Genomic DNA, 18,532 nt, shown 5'->3' with positions numbered 1-18,532 from the left:
ATATCCCTACACAAGTACTAAAGGAATGTTTATTAAAAAAAAAAAAAAAACAGATTTTAACTTATTTGGATTTTAAATATAATAGTTAAGTCAATGGAATATGTACTGAAGAAAATTATTGATATTGAATGATTAATGTCAAATTTATTGAGTTTTAAGATATTTTTCATTTATAATTATTATTTTGGTTGAGTTAATTATATTAGAATTTCCAGATTTCTATCATTTATTAATCAAATAGTATAGATTTTTAATTTTATACCTGCCGGATACATGTATATTTTTATAATATTATGTGCTCCATTATATTTCTTAATATTTCTTAATCTTAATTTTCCTATTATACCTACCTAAATAATAAATATCTATTGAAGATATATTGTATTCTGCTTTGACAAAAATGTATAAATTTTAGTCTGATGAATATGATGCACATACTCAATTAGAAATACAAGCATATGCTATATATTTTTAACCGGTAACCCAAGACTTAATAATTTTTTTTTGTTCAGCTGCTTTACAGTTCAGAAATGTATTTTACTTGAAACTTAATAAAGCTAAATTTTGAAATTCTCAATAATTTTTCTAAGAATGAGATTAAATTACGGACAATTTTTATAAAGTATTCAGTGTTAATTCATTTAATAGATTTTCATGATATTAATTTTAATTGTTTAATTTGTGAAAAATTATTATATTTATTTAAATACATAAAATGTATAGAAAAAAACAATAAAATAATTCTGTGAAACGATTATAAGTTATTCTTATAAATTATATGTTTATAGTTTTTTAAATACTTTATAAATATAATTATTATGATTTCAATTTTTTTATAAATTTAGAGATAAACTTGACTTTTAACGGGTATTTTTTGAATATTATAACTAAAAATGGCAGATTAGATCATAAATTAAATTATGCACATATCATACTAATGTATTTCTCTGTATATACTATTATTTTAATATACCTATACATTATAATTTATTAAAACAAAATTTAAGAATTTTAAAATGTAAATGTTAGTCAATACTATTGCATATTTTAATCAAAATTTGAAAAGCCAAACATACTTCACTATTTGAACAATGTTGTTTCTTTGTACTTGAATAATATAAATGATCTGTAGACACTTGGTAACATAATCCATATTTAGGGAAAATGTATAGTATGGAAGTAAACATCAATTTACTTCCCCTTTTTCAGTAATATTAAAGTATGAAATATGTAGATTGGCAACCGGTTATTTTAATTTTTTACTGTTAGTATTTTTCTTACACCAAATTAATTTTTAATTAAAATTTCAATGTTGGGTAGGTATGTATTTATATAATTTTGATATTATGAGTTTCTGACTAGGTAGTGTAAAAACTACATAATATTTATTTAACTCAATATTATTTTATTATAATTAAAACAATAGGTATTATTGATTTTTTTTGTTGCCTTTCAATGTTTTGCCAACTGGAGCAACTGCTCTTTTTGCACCTTTCTTGATGCACCCTAAAAAGTGCGAAGATTAATTTAAATTTGAAACTAATGATGAATTAATAATTTGTAAAAATGTAAATGATGTATCACTCTGATTTAACATACCTATTTATTGTTTTTGTCCTATTTTTGGTAATTTATCTCAAATTTTGGAAAATTATTTTCCACTAAATATCATGTTTGGATAATTTTTTTAAACAACTTAATGAAAAATTGGTGAATCATAGATTGTTACTAACAGTGCCGTAACTGAACTATTCGAGGCCCATGTGCAAATCAAAATCTTGAGACCCCTTATCGTTGTACATTTTTTAGCATTTGACCTTTCAATGGCCCGTTATATAGTACAAGGCCATAGACACAAATAGAGTCCAAATATTTAGGTCGCTGAAATTGCTGAAGATAAATTTAAATGGTATACCAAGTATAATTAACTGTAATTAATATAGATTATATACATCTGAAAAAAAAAACAGGAGTGCTGCATTTGAACTTAGGGGTGCTAAAAACCCTATTGCGCCCCCCCCCCAGTTGCGCCTATGTACGAGGTTTAATAAATCCAAGTGAATTTAACGAAATTAAATTTAAAGATCTTCTATAAACATATCTATCAGATATTGGTGTAAATGAAATAACTCCAATGAGTGAATTCATAGTATGGCATCAACAAATAAAAAAGGAAATATTCAACACGATAGAAGCATTAGATAATTGCTATGAAGATAGGTATTCCCAACTATTTACATAATTACAACCATTATTTTTAATTATATCAGTTACTTTGTCGGTCACATCTGCAACCAGCGACTTCATTTTCGTTTCGATATCCTCTTCAACACTTCGAAGTTTGAAATCATATTTACGAAGCACCTACTAAAGGTAAAAATCGTCTATATGATTTGGCAGTTATGAATATACATCGAGATATATTAGTGTCAATAGAAGATGCAATACGTGAAATAAGTATTACAAGTCATCGATTAAGATAAATGTAATAATTAAACATTATAAATCAGTTTTCAAAATATAAATATTATTATAGACAAATATGGTATATTTTTTCATAATTATATTCATGGTTTATTTTTCAATTAAGGCTATTATTTTTCATAACACCTCCCTTGGAAATTCCTAGCTATCTCCCTGAATTCGCTAACCTGTTAAACAAATCCTATAGTAAAGAGTTTACCTAATATATTTTGACCAATGAAGTAAGTTCTTGTTTTTCACAGTGTTCAGTGACCAAATAGCATATTGAATTGGTCAGGCCGACGAGGGCAGCAAGGCGTTGTTTAGGTATATGCATAGGCGTGCACACGGGTGTTGCTGGGTATGTTATAACAACACCTGCAAATAATTTAAGTTTTTACTCATTTTTTTTTATTATTTTTCTACGTGATTTAAACCTTAAATAATATGCTGTACGAAATTTAATGTGCAGTTCAAAGTTCCAGTGTTGTAAAATTTGACACTTAATTTGATTGTGGGGAAAATGTATGTGATTATAGCGCATCCGCTACTACCATGACCCCGGTAGGTAAGTGTTAATGGGTCTGGTACAGTTCTCCCGATTTGATAACAACGAGTTATCACCAAAATCGAATTTCGGGAGATCGGTTGTGCCAGTCTTAGAAAAATAATATCCCGTATCATAATAATAATAATAAGTTTTTTTTCACCTAGCCGAGATAACCAACGTAAAATTACAAAAATCCTTATATTGAAAATAAAATACAAAAATATAAAACCCAACTATCGCTTATCAATTATAACTACAGATTATCAATATTAACATTGCGTGAATTTTCAAAACATGTTTGTTCGCCACACAGGCTCTTTACTCGGCAGTTGACCCCTGTGACTAGAGTGTCTGAAGATTAAAAAAAGCTAAATCTGGTATTTTCATAATAATAATAATAATAATAACATAAGTATATTTCAAAAAATATCAAAAAAACCAAAAAAAACAACAAAAGAACAATATAATAAATTAAAAACATCTTTTATCAATATATAAAAAGAAACAATATTTAAAAGACCCCAACAATGTCGATTCAAAGAAGGCGAATAGCAAACGGCGGATTCGGGAGTGCACAACTTGACCGGAACGATGGCGAACCGCTTATGGCGGAGTAACGTGCGCACAACTTGCTATCACGTATGGCGGCGTCTACCCGCAAACAACGTGGCCGAAACGACGGCGACTCACAAACGGTGATGGCGTACCGCAAACGGCAGTTTCGCGTACAACGTGGCCGAAAACGACGACAATCGGCTAAAGACGGTTTGGACAACTTCCGTTGTAAGAAGAGATCATACATCCGCGTCAACATACGTGGAACAACGGTACGTCAACTATGTGGACCAACAATGCACGACAACTCCGTGTAAAAAACAAACAACGGCGGCGGGTTTTTCGTCGATGCACAACGTCGCAACATTTTTAAATATTGTCAACCGCCCCTAACGGTCGTTCGGCTGATTGAACATAATTGTCTATACGGCGCTACCAACTGCAACCCGGACATGACATTTTGACCGTACTGGCGTGAACAATGTTTAAATTATAAATTATTTAAAGGAAATTTACATGCATAACATAATAACATTAACATAATAATTGTTTAAGTTATATACATCAGGTCATCAGATCATTAATATTAGCAGTAGCATAATTATGAGGGAGTGCATGGGTAACATAATGCAATTTTCTAAACCATAAAATAAGTTTTAAGACTTGAAAAAAAAACAAAAATTAGGTAAACATATAATACACTTAAATATAATACAGTATTTTTACATTTATTAATTTAACCATTCAAATTTTTGTCAATTCGATTAAAGAACATTATCTATCGATGGATCAATTAAATAAATTTCAATATATAAAATATGATTGATATACGATGCAACTATTCAACAAAATTGAGTTGCATAATAAATGTTGAACCTCCTTAAGGAGTCATTCTTTATTTCAAGTTTTAACCTAATGTGAGCCTTGTCTTAATAGGATTTGAGGAACATCTATTAGTAAATTGTACTCAAATTGAACTATATACCATAGGTTATTGTTATATGATAACTTTTTTGAACTTTTTCAAATCAGACTGCATGAGCATAACATATACCCATAGACGTGCGCAGGAATTTGTGGCAGGTGTTGCTGATAATTAATTTTGAGGCTAAGAATACTTAGTTTACTAGACACTGGTTACTTTATCGCATTACCTTGTTTAAAAGAATAAAACGTAAATCAACTTTTATAATAACTTGTATAATTGAATAATATAATTTAATAATTTTACATTTAACAATTAGAAAATGTTAATATGACTAAAAAGCTTAAAATCAAAATTTCGTAAATATCAGTTACAAAGCTAATCGTCTTTCTTCGGGAACTAATACTTTAAATTGTTCAATGACATCATTGTAGTCAACTTGAGTTAATAGGTCTTGTTCTACATATAATAATAGTAATGAATCAAGTCTTTCCTGTTTCATAGTATTCCGTAACTTTGACTTTATTAAAGCAAGTTTTGAGAATGATCTCTCACTAGAACAACTAGTAACTGGAATAACTAAAAAATTTTTTAAAATATTAAAAAAAATAAGTAAAAATGTTAAGTCTTTCTAATTTAATTAACCATTCTATCCAATTTTCTATTGACTCCGAAGAAGTTTTTTTCAGGAGTATCTGGAAATTCTTTGAGTAATTTAATTTCTGTTTTTAAACAATCAGAATTTACTTTAAATTTTTCTTGTTGTAATTGTAAATCATTATCTGTAGGATTCAGTCGAAGAGTATTACCTACAGATGAAATAATACCTAATGTTTCCTGAGAAAATCGAGTATTTAGCCCATTTATGATGTCATCTAATGCTACATAATAACAATTGATCTTTATTTCTTGTTCTTTTGTTTGATGGAATGTTTGAGTTTTTTTAAGATCATAATCCAATAAACAAGATATTTTTTCGTTTTTTCACTTCAGGAATTATTATATTATTTTGTGAACAAAGTTAAATACTTTCTTGATATTTTATAATATTTTATTTTGATATGATTTGATTATGAAAAACGCGCAAAATAATTATCAAATAATCGAATATTTTATGGTGATAACGGACGCGTTATAAACACTGGGCTTAGGTCAGTTCTCCTAATTTATAAGAGATAAAAATGAAGTTTCCAAATTTATTGATGCCAACGTCCAAAAAAAAAATTCTCTCCAATCCAACCTCTACAGTGTCATTAACATAATAACAAAAAAATACCTGAATTTCAAATTTATTTATTTTCAAATTCAAATTTCAAAACCAGTATTTTTGAAAAAATTAAAAACCGGTCTGTTGTTCCATATATGAATAATTATAGCTTGAAACTTAGTATAGTTAATAGTTCGAAATAAATTACAAACGAGGCAAAAATAAATGATTGCGGGGTGTCGCGGCTAACGACAAGTTTTTATTTAAAAGTAAATTGTGTCTTTTATTGTGAGACTTTGAAGTTATTATAATCTAATTTGGTTTTAAACTATAAAATGTTTGTTTTGTTATTTTTTTCCTAGTAAATTGGGAGAATCAAATCCTAGTGTGTGTACTGAAGCGTTTGTGGCGATAAAACACTTTTGTAAAGTAACAAGATGTTTCTGTACTTATCCTGTACTCGTTATCGTGGTTACCAAAAGGAGAATTTAATCAGTTTTAACCGAAAGGTATCGATATTTACTCTTTGACGGCCTGAGACTCAATAATCGAAATATATCTGTTATATGTCAAGCTTTTGCGTGGTGTATACGACAGGTCATACTGTAAAATACTATAAGTAGATCTATGTGAAAAATATTCGTAAGGTCATCAGGTGATCGAAAAAAACGCGTATGAAAATGTAAAATTTCTAATTGTTTGTCATATTTAAAAGAAAATTGTTAAAATAAATTAAATTTCTACTTTAATTATTTACATCTGCTTAGATTATTTATTTAGAGTATTTGTGATACAATATGTGATGGTTCAAGAGGTGGTGGTGTGTTAATTGCAATAAATAATAAATACTATTCTCGTATGTTACCCTTACCTCCCTGTTTCGTAGAACATTTATTTGTTATTGTCAAAATTAATTTCGTTTACTATATTTTAGGTAATGATTATTTTCCTCCTCGCCCACCTATAACGTTATACAATAAAAAGTTCGATAATATTGATGATCTATTAATTTCCTATCCCTACGTTAAAAATATAATTTTAGTAAGTGATTATAATACGTCAAACTTATAATGGCAATTCACTTCTCCTTACTGTTCACCTAACTATTTAAATTTAAATCAATTGTCAGTAGACTTTCTATCTAAAATTTCATTTTTAAGTTTATCCCAATTCAATACCGTTTTAAATAAAAATAATACCATTCTTGATCTAGTTCTTTCTAATATTGATAATATTACAGTTTCTAAATTTACGACTCCTCTTGTTCCTTGTGATGTTCACCATCCATCTTTACTTATAATTATTCCTATTAATACTTATAAGCCTATTGATTATAATTTATTTACTTATGATTTTTACTCGTGTAATTACTCTGATATCATTAAATACTTAGGCTCAATAAGTTGGGTTGAAATATTTTCAAATCTTAATGTAAATGAAGTTACAAATTAATTTTATTCTATTATTTATAAAATTATTGATATATTTGTTCCAAAAAAAAAATAATAACTCGTCAAAAATATCCTATATGGTTTGGTTTTGAACTAAAAAATTTAATATTTAAAAAGAAAATAGCTCATAAAATCTTTAAAAACTGGTGCCATTAACGATTATAATAAATTCTCAAATTTACGTGTCCAGTGTAAAGTTCTCTCTAAATTAAATCACCAAAATTATTTAAAAAATATCCAGGAAGATTTTAAACATCAACCATCCAAATTTTGGAAATTTATTAATGAAAAACGCAAAAAAAACATTTCTACCTGACTGTATGTATTTAAATAGTTCTAAATTTAACTCTCCAAATTCTATTGTTGAAGCCTTTGCTCAACATTTTGCTATTGTTTTTGAACATTATGATAACTCAAAATATATTTATCTAAGAGTAGTTTCTCCGAATAACTCATTGCTAGTACCTATATTTTCATGTAAAATCACCTTAATCGAAGTTTTTAATGCTTTAAATAACCTTAGTTCAAAGTGTGGTCCTGAACCTGATTTAATTACAAGACAGTCTTATCAATAATATAAATTTGTCCTCTCTTCTCCTCTACTTTATATTTTTAATTTATCTTTATCTAGTGGTATTTTTCCTGATAGATGGAAAACAAGTATTATCCTTCCTATTCCTAAGACATCATATGACTTATCAAATATTTCTAATTACAGGCTTATCTCTTTACTTTCAACTGTGCCTAAAACATTCGAATCTATTGTGTCTGATATGATAACTCCTGAACTTGACAGAATTATTGTTGACGATCAACATGGTTTTAGACGGTCTAAAACAACTACTACTAATTTACTTACCCTTCAACATTTCATAATTGATGCTTTTTCAGCTGGTTTACATATGGACGTTATTTATACTGATTTCATTAAAGCTTTCGATAAAGTTAATCACACTATTCTTTTACATAAATTAAAATATATTGGCGTATGTGGTCTCTTCTTCAATGGATTGAGTCTTACATTTCACAGCGTACTCAAATTGTTGTTTATAAAGAATTTCAGTTAATACCAATATTAGTTACTTCGGATGTTCCTCAAGATTTTCATCTAGCCCCAATTCTAAATAAATATGGAGAGGGATTTCTGGATAAATTTCCCCTCAAGAACACAAAAAAAATATTCTGATTTATGATAAAAATGACTGTTTAGGTGAAATCTTCTGATAAAAATATACAATAATATGCCATTTAAATTCCCCCTTCATAAGAAAAATTAGATAAAACATAAGCAAAACTTTTAAAACACAGATAGGTGTTAAAAAAGAACTACAGAAAAGACCATTCTAAGTGGCTCCGGTATTAGATTAAAAAAAAAAAAAAACACAAATATTAAGGATTCACCTGATATAAATATTACCAAAAATTTTACTTGTAAATTTTGAGCCTGAATTAAAGAAAAAATTTGAGTCGCCCCCCCCCCCTAGAAGTCTAAATACGCCCCTGATTAGGCCTGCCTAGTAAAACTACTTTTGAAATACTGAAGAAATATAACTTAAAAGTAAAAAAAAAAACATGTGTATAATAATCAACTTGATTTAACAATAACTATTTGTACATATTACAAGGTAAAAAAACAATAATAAAATTAGTTTACAATAAATAAAAACAATAAGATTGTAATATTTTATAATATATTAGGATATGCCCGGATTTGTCGTTGAACATAACCATCATTGCGGTGACCAGTTCTCCTCAAAAACATCAATAAGTCATCGTCTTGATTCAGCTGCTGTACGCATTCTCTTATCATTATAGATGTATTTTCCTTCTCTTTTTTGCACATTTAATTTCTAACCTAGTAAAGTACATAAAATTTAAAGAAATGAACCATAATTGAAACACAAAAAACTAATTATATGTATATAAAAAAAAAAAAATCAAATTATTACTTTAAAGCCATCTTTGCACTGTTGAAATTCTATAAAGAACTGATTCTTAACAACAATCAACAATCAGCTTTTCTGTTGAAAAAAACTAAAATATTAGTATATTTTAGGGTTAACAATTAAAAAACATTTTATTATCATGCAAGTATGACTAACATACAATTAATTAAGCATACATATTAGACATACAATTAAGATTTATAACAATACATTCATAAACAATGAGTAATAGTATTTGAAGTTAAATTATTAAAACTATTCAACACCAGATTAAGCATGTCAAGGCAATAGCGGAGTTAAAGCAAATAGAGAAAATATTGGATAATAAAAATAAATTATATTTAATATTATATCCAAAATAAAATATCTAAAATACATATTAGTTTATCTGGCAGGTGTTATCATAATAAAATGTTATTTACCTTTGTATAATGAAACCAACAACATACTAATTGACTATTTAGAAATACTTCCCTGATAGCATTTATAAAAGCTCGTTCATAATCAGTGACAAAACTGATTCTATTTAAACGAAGAGGTAAAATATTGTGTATTACTGTTAATAATGAAGAGTAAGTTTCTTGTGTTTCACTCCTCAAAAGGGCATAGACTATTGGAAATGCCTAAATGAAAAATAAAACGTATTAAATCATATCATAACTGTATATTAACAGTATTATAACCAGAAGGTATTGCTTACAACATCATTGTAGAGTACTTGAAATGTTAGGAAAGATCGTAAGTCCCCTGGCACTTGAGGAACAGTTTTATATGTGGCATCTACTCTAACCAGCTCTACTGAAGTTAACTCTTCACAATATCTATAGATCGCATCAATGTTGGCAAAAACAACTAATACACTAATATCATTCACAATCAGTTCTTGTTGAAAAAATGTTGAGAGTATAATTTGAAATGTGGATGGTTTGCAGTGTTTTTGGTCTCCGCAACCTTTTCATCTTTTTGAACCTTTCTGAGGACTGGATGCATGTATACTTTGTGTTTGCTTCTTAGTGTCTACCAAAATTACAGTTCAATTAAAAATTACAATTTAAAGAACACTGTTAGTCAATTGTTACCAAATAAATATATTATATTATATTAATAATATATTAGTTATATATTATAATATATTAATAATATATAATATAATACTTATATTAATAATAAAATAATAAGTAATTAATAAATAAATAAATAATTAATAGTATTATAAAACATAACAAAAATTAAATTAATCTAATCATAGAAAATTGTCCCAAATTTTGATTTTGTATAAAAACATGCTACAAAAAAAGATCATTAAAACTTAATATCTTTAAATCCTAACATATCTAGTAAAATAGAAGCGTATTAAAATAATTAGTTTCATTTGAATTATAATTTTATAACTCTGGTAATTGCTAACACATAACAATGATTATACAATAATAGTAAACTTACCTAATTATTTCACTGTTTTAAATGCTTAGAACTGACGATGTTGTAATTGTATGTTCAAGACTTCTTTCACTGATTGCATCCCTCAAGAATGATACATATAAGTCAAAACTAAGTAATTATTATTATTAGATTATTATTAAATACAATCGCTGAAAGTTTTTTCATGAAATAATCACAGGTGATAGTCTTAAACAATAACCAATATGATAATGATTTATAATTTTAAAATGTAATCAGTAAACCGTTAAATACATAAAATACATAAACACAGTATAGCCTAATTCATTGGCGTTAAATTCCTGGCAGTAAAAATTTTGATTCCGAACAGTTGGTGTTTCATGATAAAATGTTTTCTTATAATTTTTATCTCTTATCAATGAGGAGAACTGACCCAAGCCCACAATAAAACGGGAGAGTTTCATATTGACCAAATAATAAAAACAAATCGTCCGTAGCATTTTTATGTTTATTCCACTGTATAAATTATGAATAGAAAAAATCGAGGGATATTCAAACGTTATTATGGATAATTTTTTGTAAGGACATCTGGACATACTTAATTAGAATCTTTGTCCTTGAGTATGAATACAAAACTGAAAAGACCCTGCAGGTAGTTGCCTTACCTTGCCTACCTAACAACCTCACCAACATTCTTTTTGATTATTATACTCTACCAGTGGCGGAATTTGGAATTGGTTTTGGGGTGGGATTGGGATATAAATTTATACTATCATTCTAGTAGGGCTATGCCACCCACACCCCTTTAAACATTAAATCTCATATATCTCAATATTATATTAAATCAGTGCCGCAATAACCGGGTGTGTTGCGTGTGTTAAACACACGGGCCCAGGGCCCCAACCTATAATGGGGGGCCCAATGATAAAAATTGAAAAATATGTAGAAAGAAAGAAAATAAAACGATTTTGTTATAATAATAATATAATAATAATTAATAATGATTGGACAATAGATCGATTTTGTCTTGTACACAACGTTATCGTATATTAACGTTTCTTTTGCGACCCGTATAACATAAATTAAAAATAGTTTGGTTGCAATTGATTAAAGCGCGTCATGCGAAGGAACGCGTATTTTGACCGGCCTATATAGCCATATAGTATGAGTGTGTGACGCATCTCAATTAGGTATTGTTATTTATTTTTGTTATGTGCCACGCGGGAAAACCGCGATCGGGCTCGCTTTTATATTGCACGACGACGACGCTCGTTGAAAATGCGGGATCTTCGACAGTCTATGTTTTATATTCGGTCAATTGACAATAAGCTATCCATTTATTTAATTTTATTTACGTCTACAATAAATCATGCCGCCAAAAGCTTTAAGTGGAGCAGCTAAAAGAAAAAAAAAAACACCAATTACAGTGTAATATTTTAAAAACCAATCAGAAGATAAATAATTTTTTTGAAAGCAGTCAACATAACAATGGTAAGTACAAAATTATTTCATGAATAAATATTGTTGACTAACAAGATGTTAAAATGTTAAATTATTTAATAGATATATATATATATTATAGATGATTGAAATTTTGTTATTTAATCTAGGTATTTATTAACAACTTGACTGCAATATTCATAATTCATACCTATATCATGGTCCGTGAGACTCTTTTTTTGACCTACTTAATTTAAATAAAAGGGTTAAAATTGAAATTAGATGGAAAAAAACTCAAAAACTTCAAATGTATTTATATTACTCGATATACTATTATTGTAGGTACCTAAAATTAATTTTGGTTTAATAGTTGTAGAATGTGATGTGGAACTTGAAAGTGTTGGACAAATATCTAAAAAATGATTTGAAGAATATTTTAGACTCAAAAGAAGATGGACAAGACACAACTAATACGTACACTGAAAATAATAACTCTTCTGATGTTAGCACTTCTACAGGTATACACTAGCTCAAATTTATACATATGTTAATAATATTTCAGTATTGTAAAATATTTTTTAATACCTATGTTTGTGATTTTAAGAATCTATTCAAATTCTATAATTACATTACACTTAATATAATTAAATTAATTTTGTTTTTATAGTTGTGGAATATGATGTGGGACTTGAAAGTGTTGGACAAATATCAGAAAATGAATTTAAAAGTATTTTAAACTCAAAAGAAGATGGACAAGACACAAATAATACATACACTGAAAATAATAACTCTTCTGATATTAGCACTTCTACAGGTATACACTAGCTCAAATACGTACATATGTTAATAATATTTTAATGTTGTTAAATTTTTTTTAATACCTAATATTTTTGATTTAAAAATTTCTATTTTATTCTATACTATTAATTATTATTATGTATATACTTTAATAATTTGATTTTGATTTTTTTCTATTATTACAAATGTATTACTTTTATATTATGCTCTATTATAATAAATATTTTAAAACTTATAGATTTGAATAGTATGCTGAATCTCCAAGATGATTTCCCAACAGACATAGCCAAATTTCCATGGACTATTACTGATGCAAATTTAATAAGAAGTTTGATTTTATATGGACCCTGTAAGCCAGATATTAACTTTCCAGTAAATAATAATGGTAAACGTTTTTCATCTAGTTATTATTTTCTAACAACTAAATCTGGTACAAAAATTCCAAGAACCTGGCTATGTTATTCTTATAACTTAGACTGTGTGTATTGTGAATCATGTTGGCTGTTTGTTGATAGATCTTATGGCAAATTTAAGTGGGATTGGATTTATGGTATTAATGATTGGAATCACGTGTCACAAAGTATTCAAAGACATGAATCATCTATTCAACATTTGGATGCTGCCAAAATTCGTTCCATTTGGGTTAAAAATGAAACCATTGACGCTAGTTTAGAAAAACAATATACTGATGAAGCAGTGAAATGGAGGAATGTATTGAAAAGGTTGATAAAAATTATACTTTCTATAACAGCAGGAAATTGTGCTTTAAGAGGGAATGAAGGAAGCCTAAAAATTAAATGTGCCACCGAAGGAAACTTTTTAAGAACAGTTCGATTACTCGCAGAGTTTGATCCTATTCTAAATGATATTTTAAATGATGAAAATCAAAAAAATTAAGTATTTAAGTTGGTCTATTCAGAACGAGTTGTTAGACATTTTGTCTACAGAGTTACGTCATTTAATTTGTAATAAAATAAGATCTAGTAGTTTCTTTTCTGTTATATTAGACTCAACTCAAGACATAACCAAACAAGACCAAGTTAGTCTTGTAATTCGTTATACTACATTAGATTTTGAAAAGAAACAAATACAAATCAAAGAGTCGTTTCTCGGTTTTTATTTACTATCCCATCATGGTGCAGCAAATTATGTAGAACTTTTAAAAAATACATTAATGAGATTGGATTTAAATATTATGAAATGTCGCGGTCAAGGATATGACGGAGCAGCAGTGATGAGTGGTTCAATAACAGGCGTTCAAAAACAAATTTGTGATATTGTACCTAACGCTATATTTGTTCATTGCTGTTCTCACAATATAAATTTGGTTTTATGTGATGCTGCTAGAAGTACTAGAAAAATACAATCATTTTTTGATACTGTGCAAGACATCTACAATTTTTTTAGCTCAAGTTCGCCAAGATGGGCTCAGCTAGCCTTTGGTGAAGAGTACGGGAATAAAATAAATAAAATAACTTTAAAAAAAGTGTGTCCTACTCGATGGGAAGCAAGACACAATGCTTTATTTTCATTAAAACACAGATTTGTTGATGTTTTGAAATCTCTTTCTAATATCCAGCTTTCAAGTTCCAAAAAAGATGAAATAAATATGGCTACAACTTTAAAAAAAAAAATGGAAAATGCTGAATTTATAATTATTCTATGTATATGGGAACCTATTTTAAAATCCTTACAAGTGGTATCAAAGAGTATGCAATCAGTTAATTTAAGCTTACAAAAAGCATCAACACAATTAGAAAGTGCTATTTTAATTATAGAAAAGTTGCGGGATCAATATGACCAAATAATAAAAGATTCAAGGGAATTATGTATGAAGTGGAATATACCCTTCAAGTTAAGTGAAACTCGTCAAAGATATGCAAAAAAGTATTTTGATGAAGTAGACAGTGATCGCCGGCTTACTACAACTGATGATAATTTTAGAGTTACTATATTTTACCCAGTTGTAGACACAACACTATTACAATTAAGAGTTAGATTTAAAGGAATGAAAACTGTGTGTAATGATTTTATTATATTAATGCCTGAAATATTAACATCAATGTCTGACGAATTGATTGTTAAGTCATCATATGACTTTATTAACAAATATAAAGAAGATATCAGTTCTGATTTCACTCGTCAACTTATTATAATTAAAGGCTATTTATCTTCCAAATTTCAAACCAACTATTTAAAAAATATGACAATTCACGATTTAGCTGATACTATTGTTAAGGAAGAGCTGACATCAATATTTCCTGATGTATTTATCGGTATTATAATTTTTTTGACTATACCAGTGACATCTGTTTCAGCTGAGAGATCCTTTTCAAAGCTTAAACTTATCAAAAATTACTTACGGAACTCCATCGGGCAAGAGAGACTTTCAAGTATAGCTTTGCTTAATATTGAAAGACAACAAACAAATGATATTAACATAGAAAATATAATTGACAATTTTGCCAACAAAAAGGCAAGAAAAATGAATTTTTTAAAGTGAGTGATGTTTTTTTTTCAATTTTTTAATTGACTGTTAATGTTAATGTTTACTGTGTTCAATTTATATGTTACCTACAATGTTGATAATTATTTATATTTAATATGAATTAAAAAAGGTTACAAATTATTACATTTATTTATTTGTAAATATATACCTGTATGTGTTTTACTTATGTTAACCTTATTTTTGTTTATATTTGTATGAGCAAAAATCCAAAGTATGTTTTCAAATTTGGAAAAATTAATTTTCAAGACAGAGGGGAGGGGGCATTAATTTTATTTGCACACGGGCCCAAATTGGTGTAGTTGCGGCACTGTATTAAATTATTATTATAAATTAAATGGTATAATAATGATTGTAAAAAATGTTAATTTTTAATTATTAACTTTTTCTAACTTTGTACTTACAGGTTGTTCTACAGAAATCATTGATCTAATTCATTGTTTTTCCTAAGAAAATATCCTTGTGTTATTAATTTTTAAATTTATGGATATGAATATGCCATAATAATTACATAGAAATAAGAAATATATAAATGTATGAAGATTTAGATTATTTAAAAAAATAGTTCAACTTTATTACGACAAGTTTTTTGCTAGGTTGGTCTTGATCTGAATTACATTTTGACAAGCTGTTTTCTTGATCAGTTTATTTAAATTATTTTGAAAAAAAGAAATAAAAGCATTCGACTGCCTTTTCATTTTTAATTTAATAATTGAATATGTAATTTAGTAATATATTAAATTTACACTATCGCACAATAGACACACATCCATAGTTACAGAAAAAATAATATTATTTTATTACTCGTTTTATTATATATAATATAAATAATAATAGACATTGGTGATGTACTATTGCTGATCGTTTACAGTTTTATAATATTTCAAAATAGTTAATACCAGTGTTGCCAGTTATAATTTTTTTAAAAAGCCATGAGTACTATCACAAAAGGCCGGAAATTAACTGAAAAAAAAAATATTAATAACAAACATATTAACGCAAAAAAAAAAAAAAAAATATTAATACTATTAAAATTGTTGGAAATTTCCATTTCTTTCTTTAGTAAAGCTATTAATCTTTTTATCATATTTTAAAAGTAAATAATATGATTAGAAAATTATATATAATAAATAAAAATATTAAAAGTCATAATTCATAGTTTATTAAATTTTAATGTTCTGAGCAGTCCAACATTAAAACAACAAACAAGGAAACAAAATAATAAGTATTAAAAATAACAAAACAAAATTAATAAGTTATACTTAAAAAAAATGTTAGAATAGTGAATTAAAGTCTTTTGAATCATGAATCTACAATCGTGAAACGAACTATGATATACTAGTCCGAGGTGTAAAGTATTAAATATTAACTAGATATGAATATAAATCCGACTCGTAGTTAAAAACCACCACAGATAAATATAATTTGTCTTGATAACAACCATAAATATGGTTTATCATATGGAGTGATAACGAAAACGAAGGGAAAACTCATGGATATCAATGTCGTTGTGTAATATTATACTTATTTATACAAACAATTAATTAAAATATATTATATATAACTTAAATCAGAATTAAGCTCGTTAAAAACAATTAATGGCTAGAAAAAAAGCTAGGAGCAAGATTATGTATTTTTTCAGTCAGATTGAAATGAAAAAGGCCAGATTAAGCCTTGAAAAGGTCAGATTTGGACTTAAAAAGGCCAACATGGCATCACTGGTTAATACTTTATACCACTGAATAGAATAATATAATGATACATTGTTTGTCGACGTCGTCGAAAGCAATTTCCTAGGAAAATAAACCAAGTTTTGCTATAATGCTATAAATAGTCGAAAACAAGACCCTTTATATTTAGTATAATATAGTTATTATAGTAATATGTCAAACACTGTACTCATTTCATTAATATTAATGATTATAATAAGACATTTTAGATTATATAATAAATAATTGATAAATAACTAACATTAATATTTGTTTTAGAAAAAATTTCAATGTTTCACGTTTTGGTGAAATATTGCATGCTTTAAGCATTAAATAAGAGTGGTAAATTGTAGATTTATCAGTGTTATATTTTAACTCTGAGCTATACAATTTTCTTGTCATATATTATAATTGTTGAACTATCGTAGTTTTGTATTAATAAAATAAAAAAAATCTCAACTATGATAATATCCATGTATTCTTATTTCTTATCTTAAAATCTTTTAAAGCTTAGTGCTTACGGAAATTTAATTATAATTATTCTAAAAATAATGCAATCAAGGGGGAATATATCGCCAAATCCCCCTCAAAATTACGCCACTGTATTCTACAAATGCATATTACTCTTTACAACATTGGTCCTGGACAGACTAGTGTCATTTATTTTTTACTCGTCTTATGGTAAACACGTTTCCTAGTAAATTTAATTCTAATACATCAAACATTTTTTTGTAAAAATCGTTTGAATTTGTGGAGCAATTAAGATTTTATTTACTATTATATTAAAATGCCAAGTTGTTTTGTGTGTGGTCGATCAAGTGATTCCAAAAACAATGATCTTGGAATAAATTTCTATCAGTAAGTATATGAATGATTAGTTTTAACTTCTTATTCTTATGAAATTTATATTTAATATACAGTGTGTTTCATGATCTGAAAATTGCCATAACTTTTGTTCTATTGAACATTTTCAACTTTTTTTTAAACTGTTAATTATCGCCTGCGCAAAAGTTATTGTAATTGTCAGATCATCGTGAAACACCTGTACTTATATACCTTTATTAATATATTTTTATTATTTAAGAATTCCAAAGAATAAGAATCATCAGTCTCAATGGTTGGATTTCATTAAAAAATGTAGTGTTGACCATTAAAAAATTAAGACCAAGAGCATTATTTTCTCTGAACATTTTACAAAGGATTGTTTTAAAAATTATAATGGCACAAGATTATTAAATGAAACCGCTGTTCCACCCATTGTAGTTAATCGTGTAAAATCAGTATGTTTAAAGAATAATTTAAATTTTATTTAATTTCAATATCTAAATAGTATTACAAAATAAAAATATTGATTTGGTGGAAGATGTTGTACATATTAGTCTAGTAATAATTTAATGAAATTATATTGGGGTAAACGCTATTACGTTTTAAAATTATTATTACCTATTTAATATAATTATTATTATCAACCAGCTGCAGCTAACTTGCAAACAAATGTATGATAGAATTGAGTGAATTGTGAATATTGATTATTTGAATATTTAAAGGGGTTTAAAATGTCATTTATAATGTTATAACTAT

The 18,532-nt window shown here is 27.1% G+C and overlaps 3 protein-coding genes and 2 long non-coding RNA genes across 5 annotated transcripts; 2 read left to right on the top strand and 3 right to left on the bottom strand.

Moving 5' to 3' along the window:
* Positions 1 to 1,437: 1,437 nt before the first annotated feature.
* On the bottom strand, positions 1,438 to 2,961 carry LOC112679592. The gene is made up of 4 exons (XR_003148228.1): positions 2,901 to 2,961; positions 2,684 to 2,841; positions 2,275 to 2,367; positions 1,438 to 1,506 (listed from the first exon to the last, which is right to left on the bottom strand). It is a non-coding gene; the product is annotated as an uncharacterized LOC112679592 (long non-coding RNA).
* A 1,902-nt stretch (positions 2,962 to 4,863) lies between these two features.
* Positions 4,864 to 6,988, bottom strand: LOC112679534. Its single transcript, XM_025549381.1, has 2 exons — positions 6,954 to 6,988; positions 4,864 to 5,074 (listed from the first exon to the last, which is right to left on the bottom strand). Exons 1-2 carry the CDS (start codon positions 6,986 to 6,988, stop codon positions 4,864 to 4,866), a joined length of 246 nt encoding a protein of 81 aa, XP_025405166.1.
* Positions 6,989 to 8,775: 1,787 nt separating this feature from the next.
* LOC112679585 lies at positions 8,776 to 10,722 on the bottom strand. Its single transcript, XR_003148227.1, has 5 exons — positions 10,541 to 10,722; positions 9,798 to 10,114; positions 9,520 to 9,720; positions 9,101 to 9,172; positions 8,776 to 9,006 (listed from the first exon to the last, which is right to left on the bottom strand). It is a non-coding gene; the product is annotated as an uncharacterized LOC112679585 (long non-coding RNA).
* A 1,637-nt stretch (positions 10,723 to 12,359) lies between these two features.
* On the top strand, positions 12,360 to 13,648 carry LOC112679584 (zinc finger MYM-type protein 5-like). Its single transcript, XM_025549456.1, has 3 exons — positions 12,360 to 12,456; positions 12,606 to 12,752; positions 12,975 to 13,648. The coding sequence occupies exon 3, from the start codon at positions 12,986 to 12,988 to the stop codon at positions 13,631 to 13,633; it is 648 nt and encodes a 215-aa protein (XP_025405241.1). The 5' UTR covers positions 12,360 to 12,456; positions 12,606 to 12,752; positions 12,975 to 12,985; the 3' UTR covers positions 13,634 to 13,648.
* Positions 13,649 to 14,447: 799 nt separating this feature from the next.
* On the top strand, positions 14,448 to 15,239 carry LOC112679533 (zinc finger MYM-type protein 1-like). The gene has a single exon (XM_025549380.1). The coding sequence runs from the start codon at positions 14,448 to 14,450 to the stop codon at positions 15,237 to 15,239; it is 792 nt and encodes a 263-aa protein (XP_025405165.1).
* The last annotated feature ends 3,293 nt before the right edge of the window (positions 15,240 to 18,532 follow it).

This window comes from Sipha flava, unplaced genomic scaffold, assembly GCF_003268045.1.
Source record: "Sipha flava isolate LNK unplaced genomic scaffold, YSA_version1 164_pilon_pilon, whole genome shotgun sequence".
NCBI classification, from domain to species: Eukaryota; Metazoa; Arthropoda; class Insecta; order Hemiptera; family Aphididae; genus Sipha; species Sipha flava.
The sequence above is the reverse complement of the archived record's forward strand: the minus strand, read 5'-3'. Positions and strand labels throughout refer to the sequence as shown.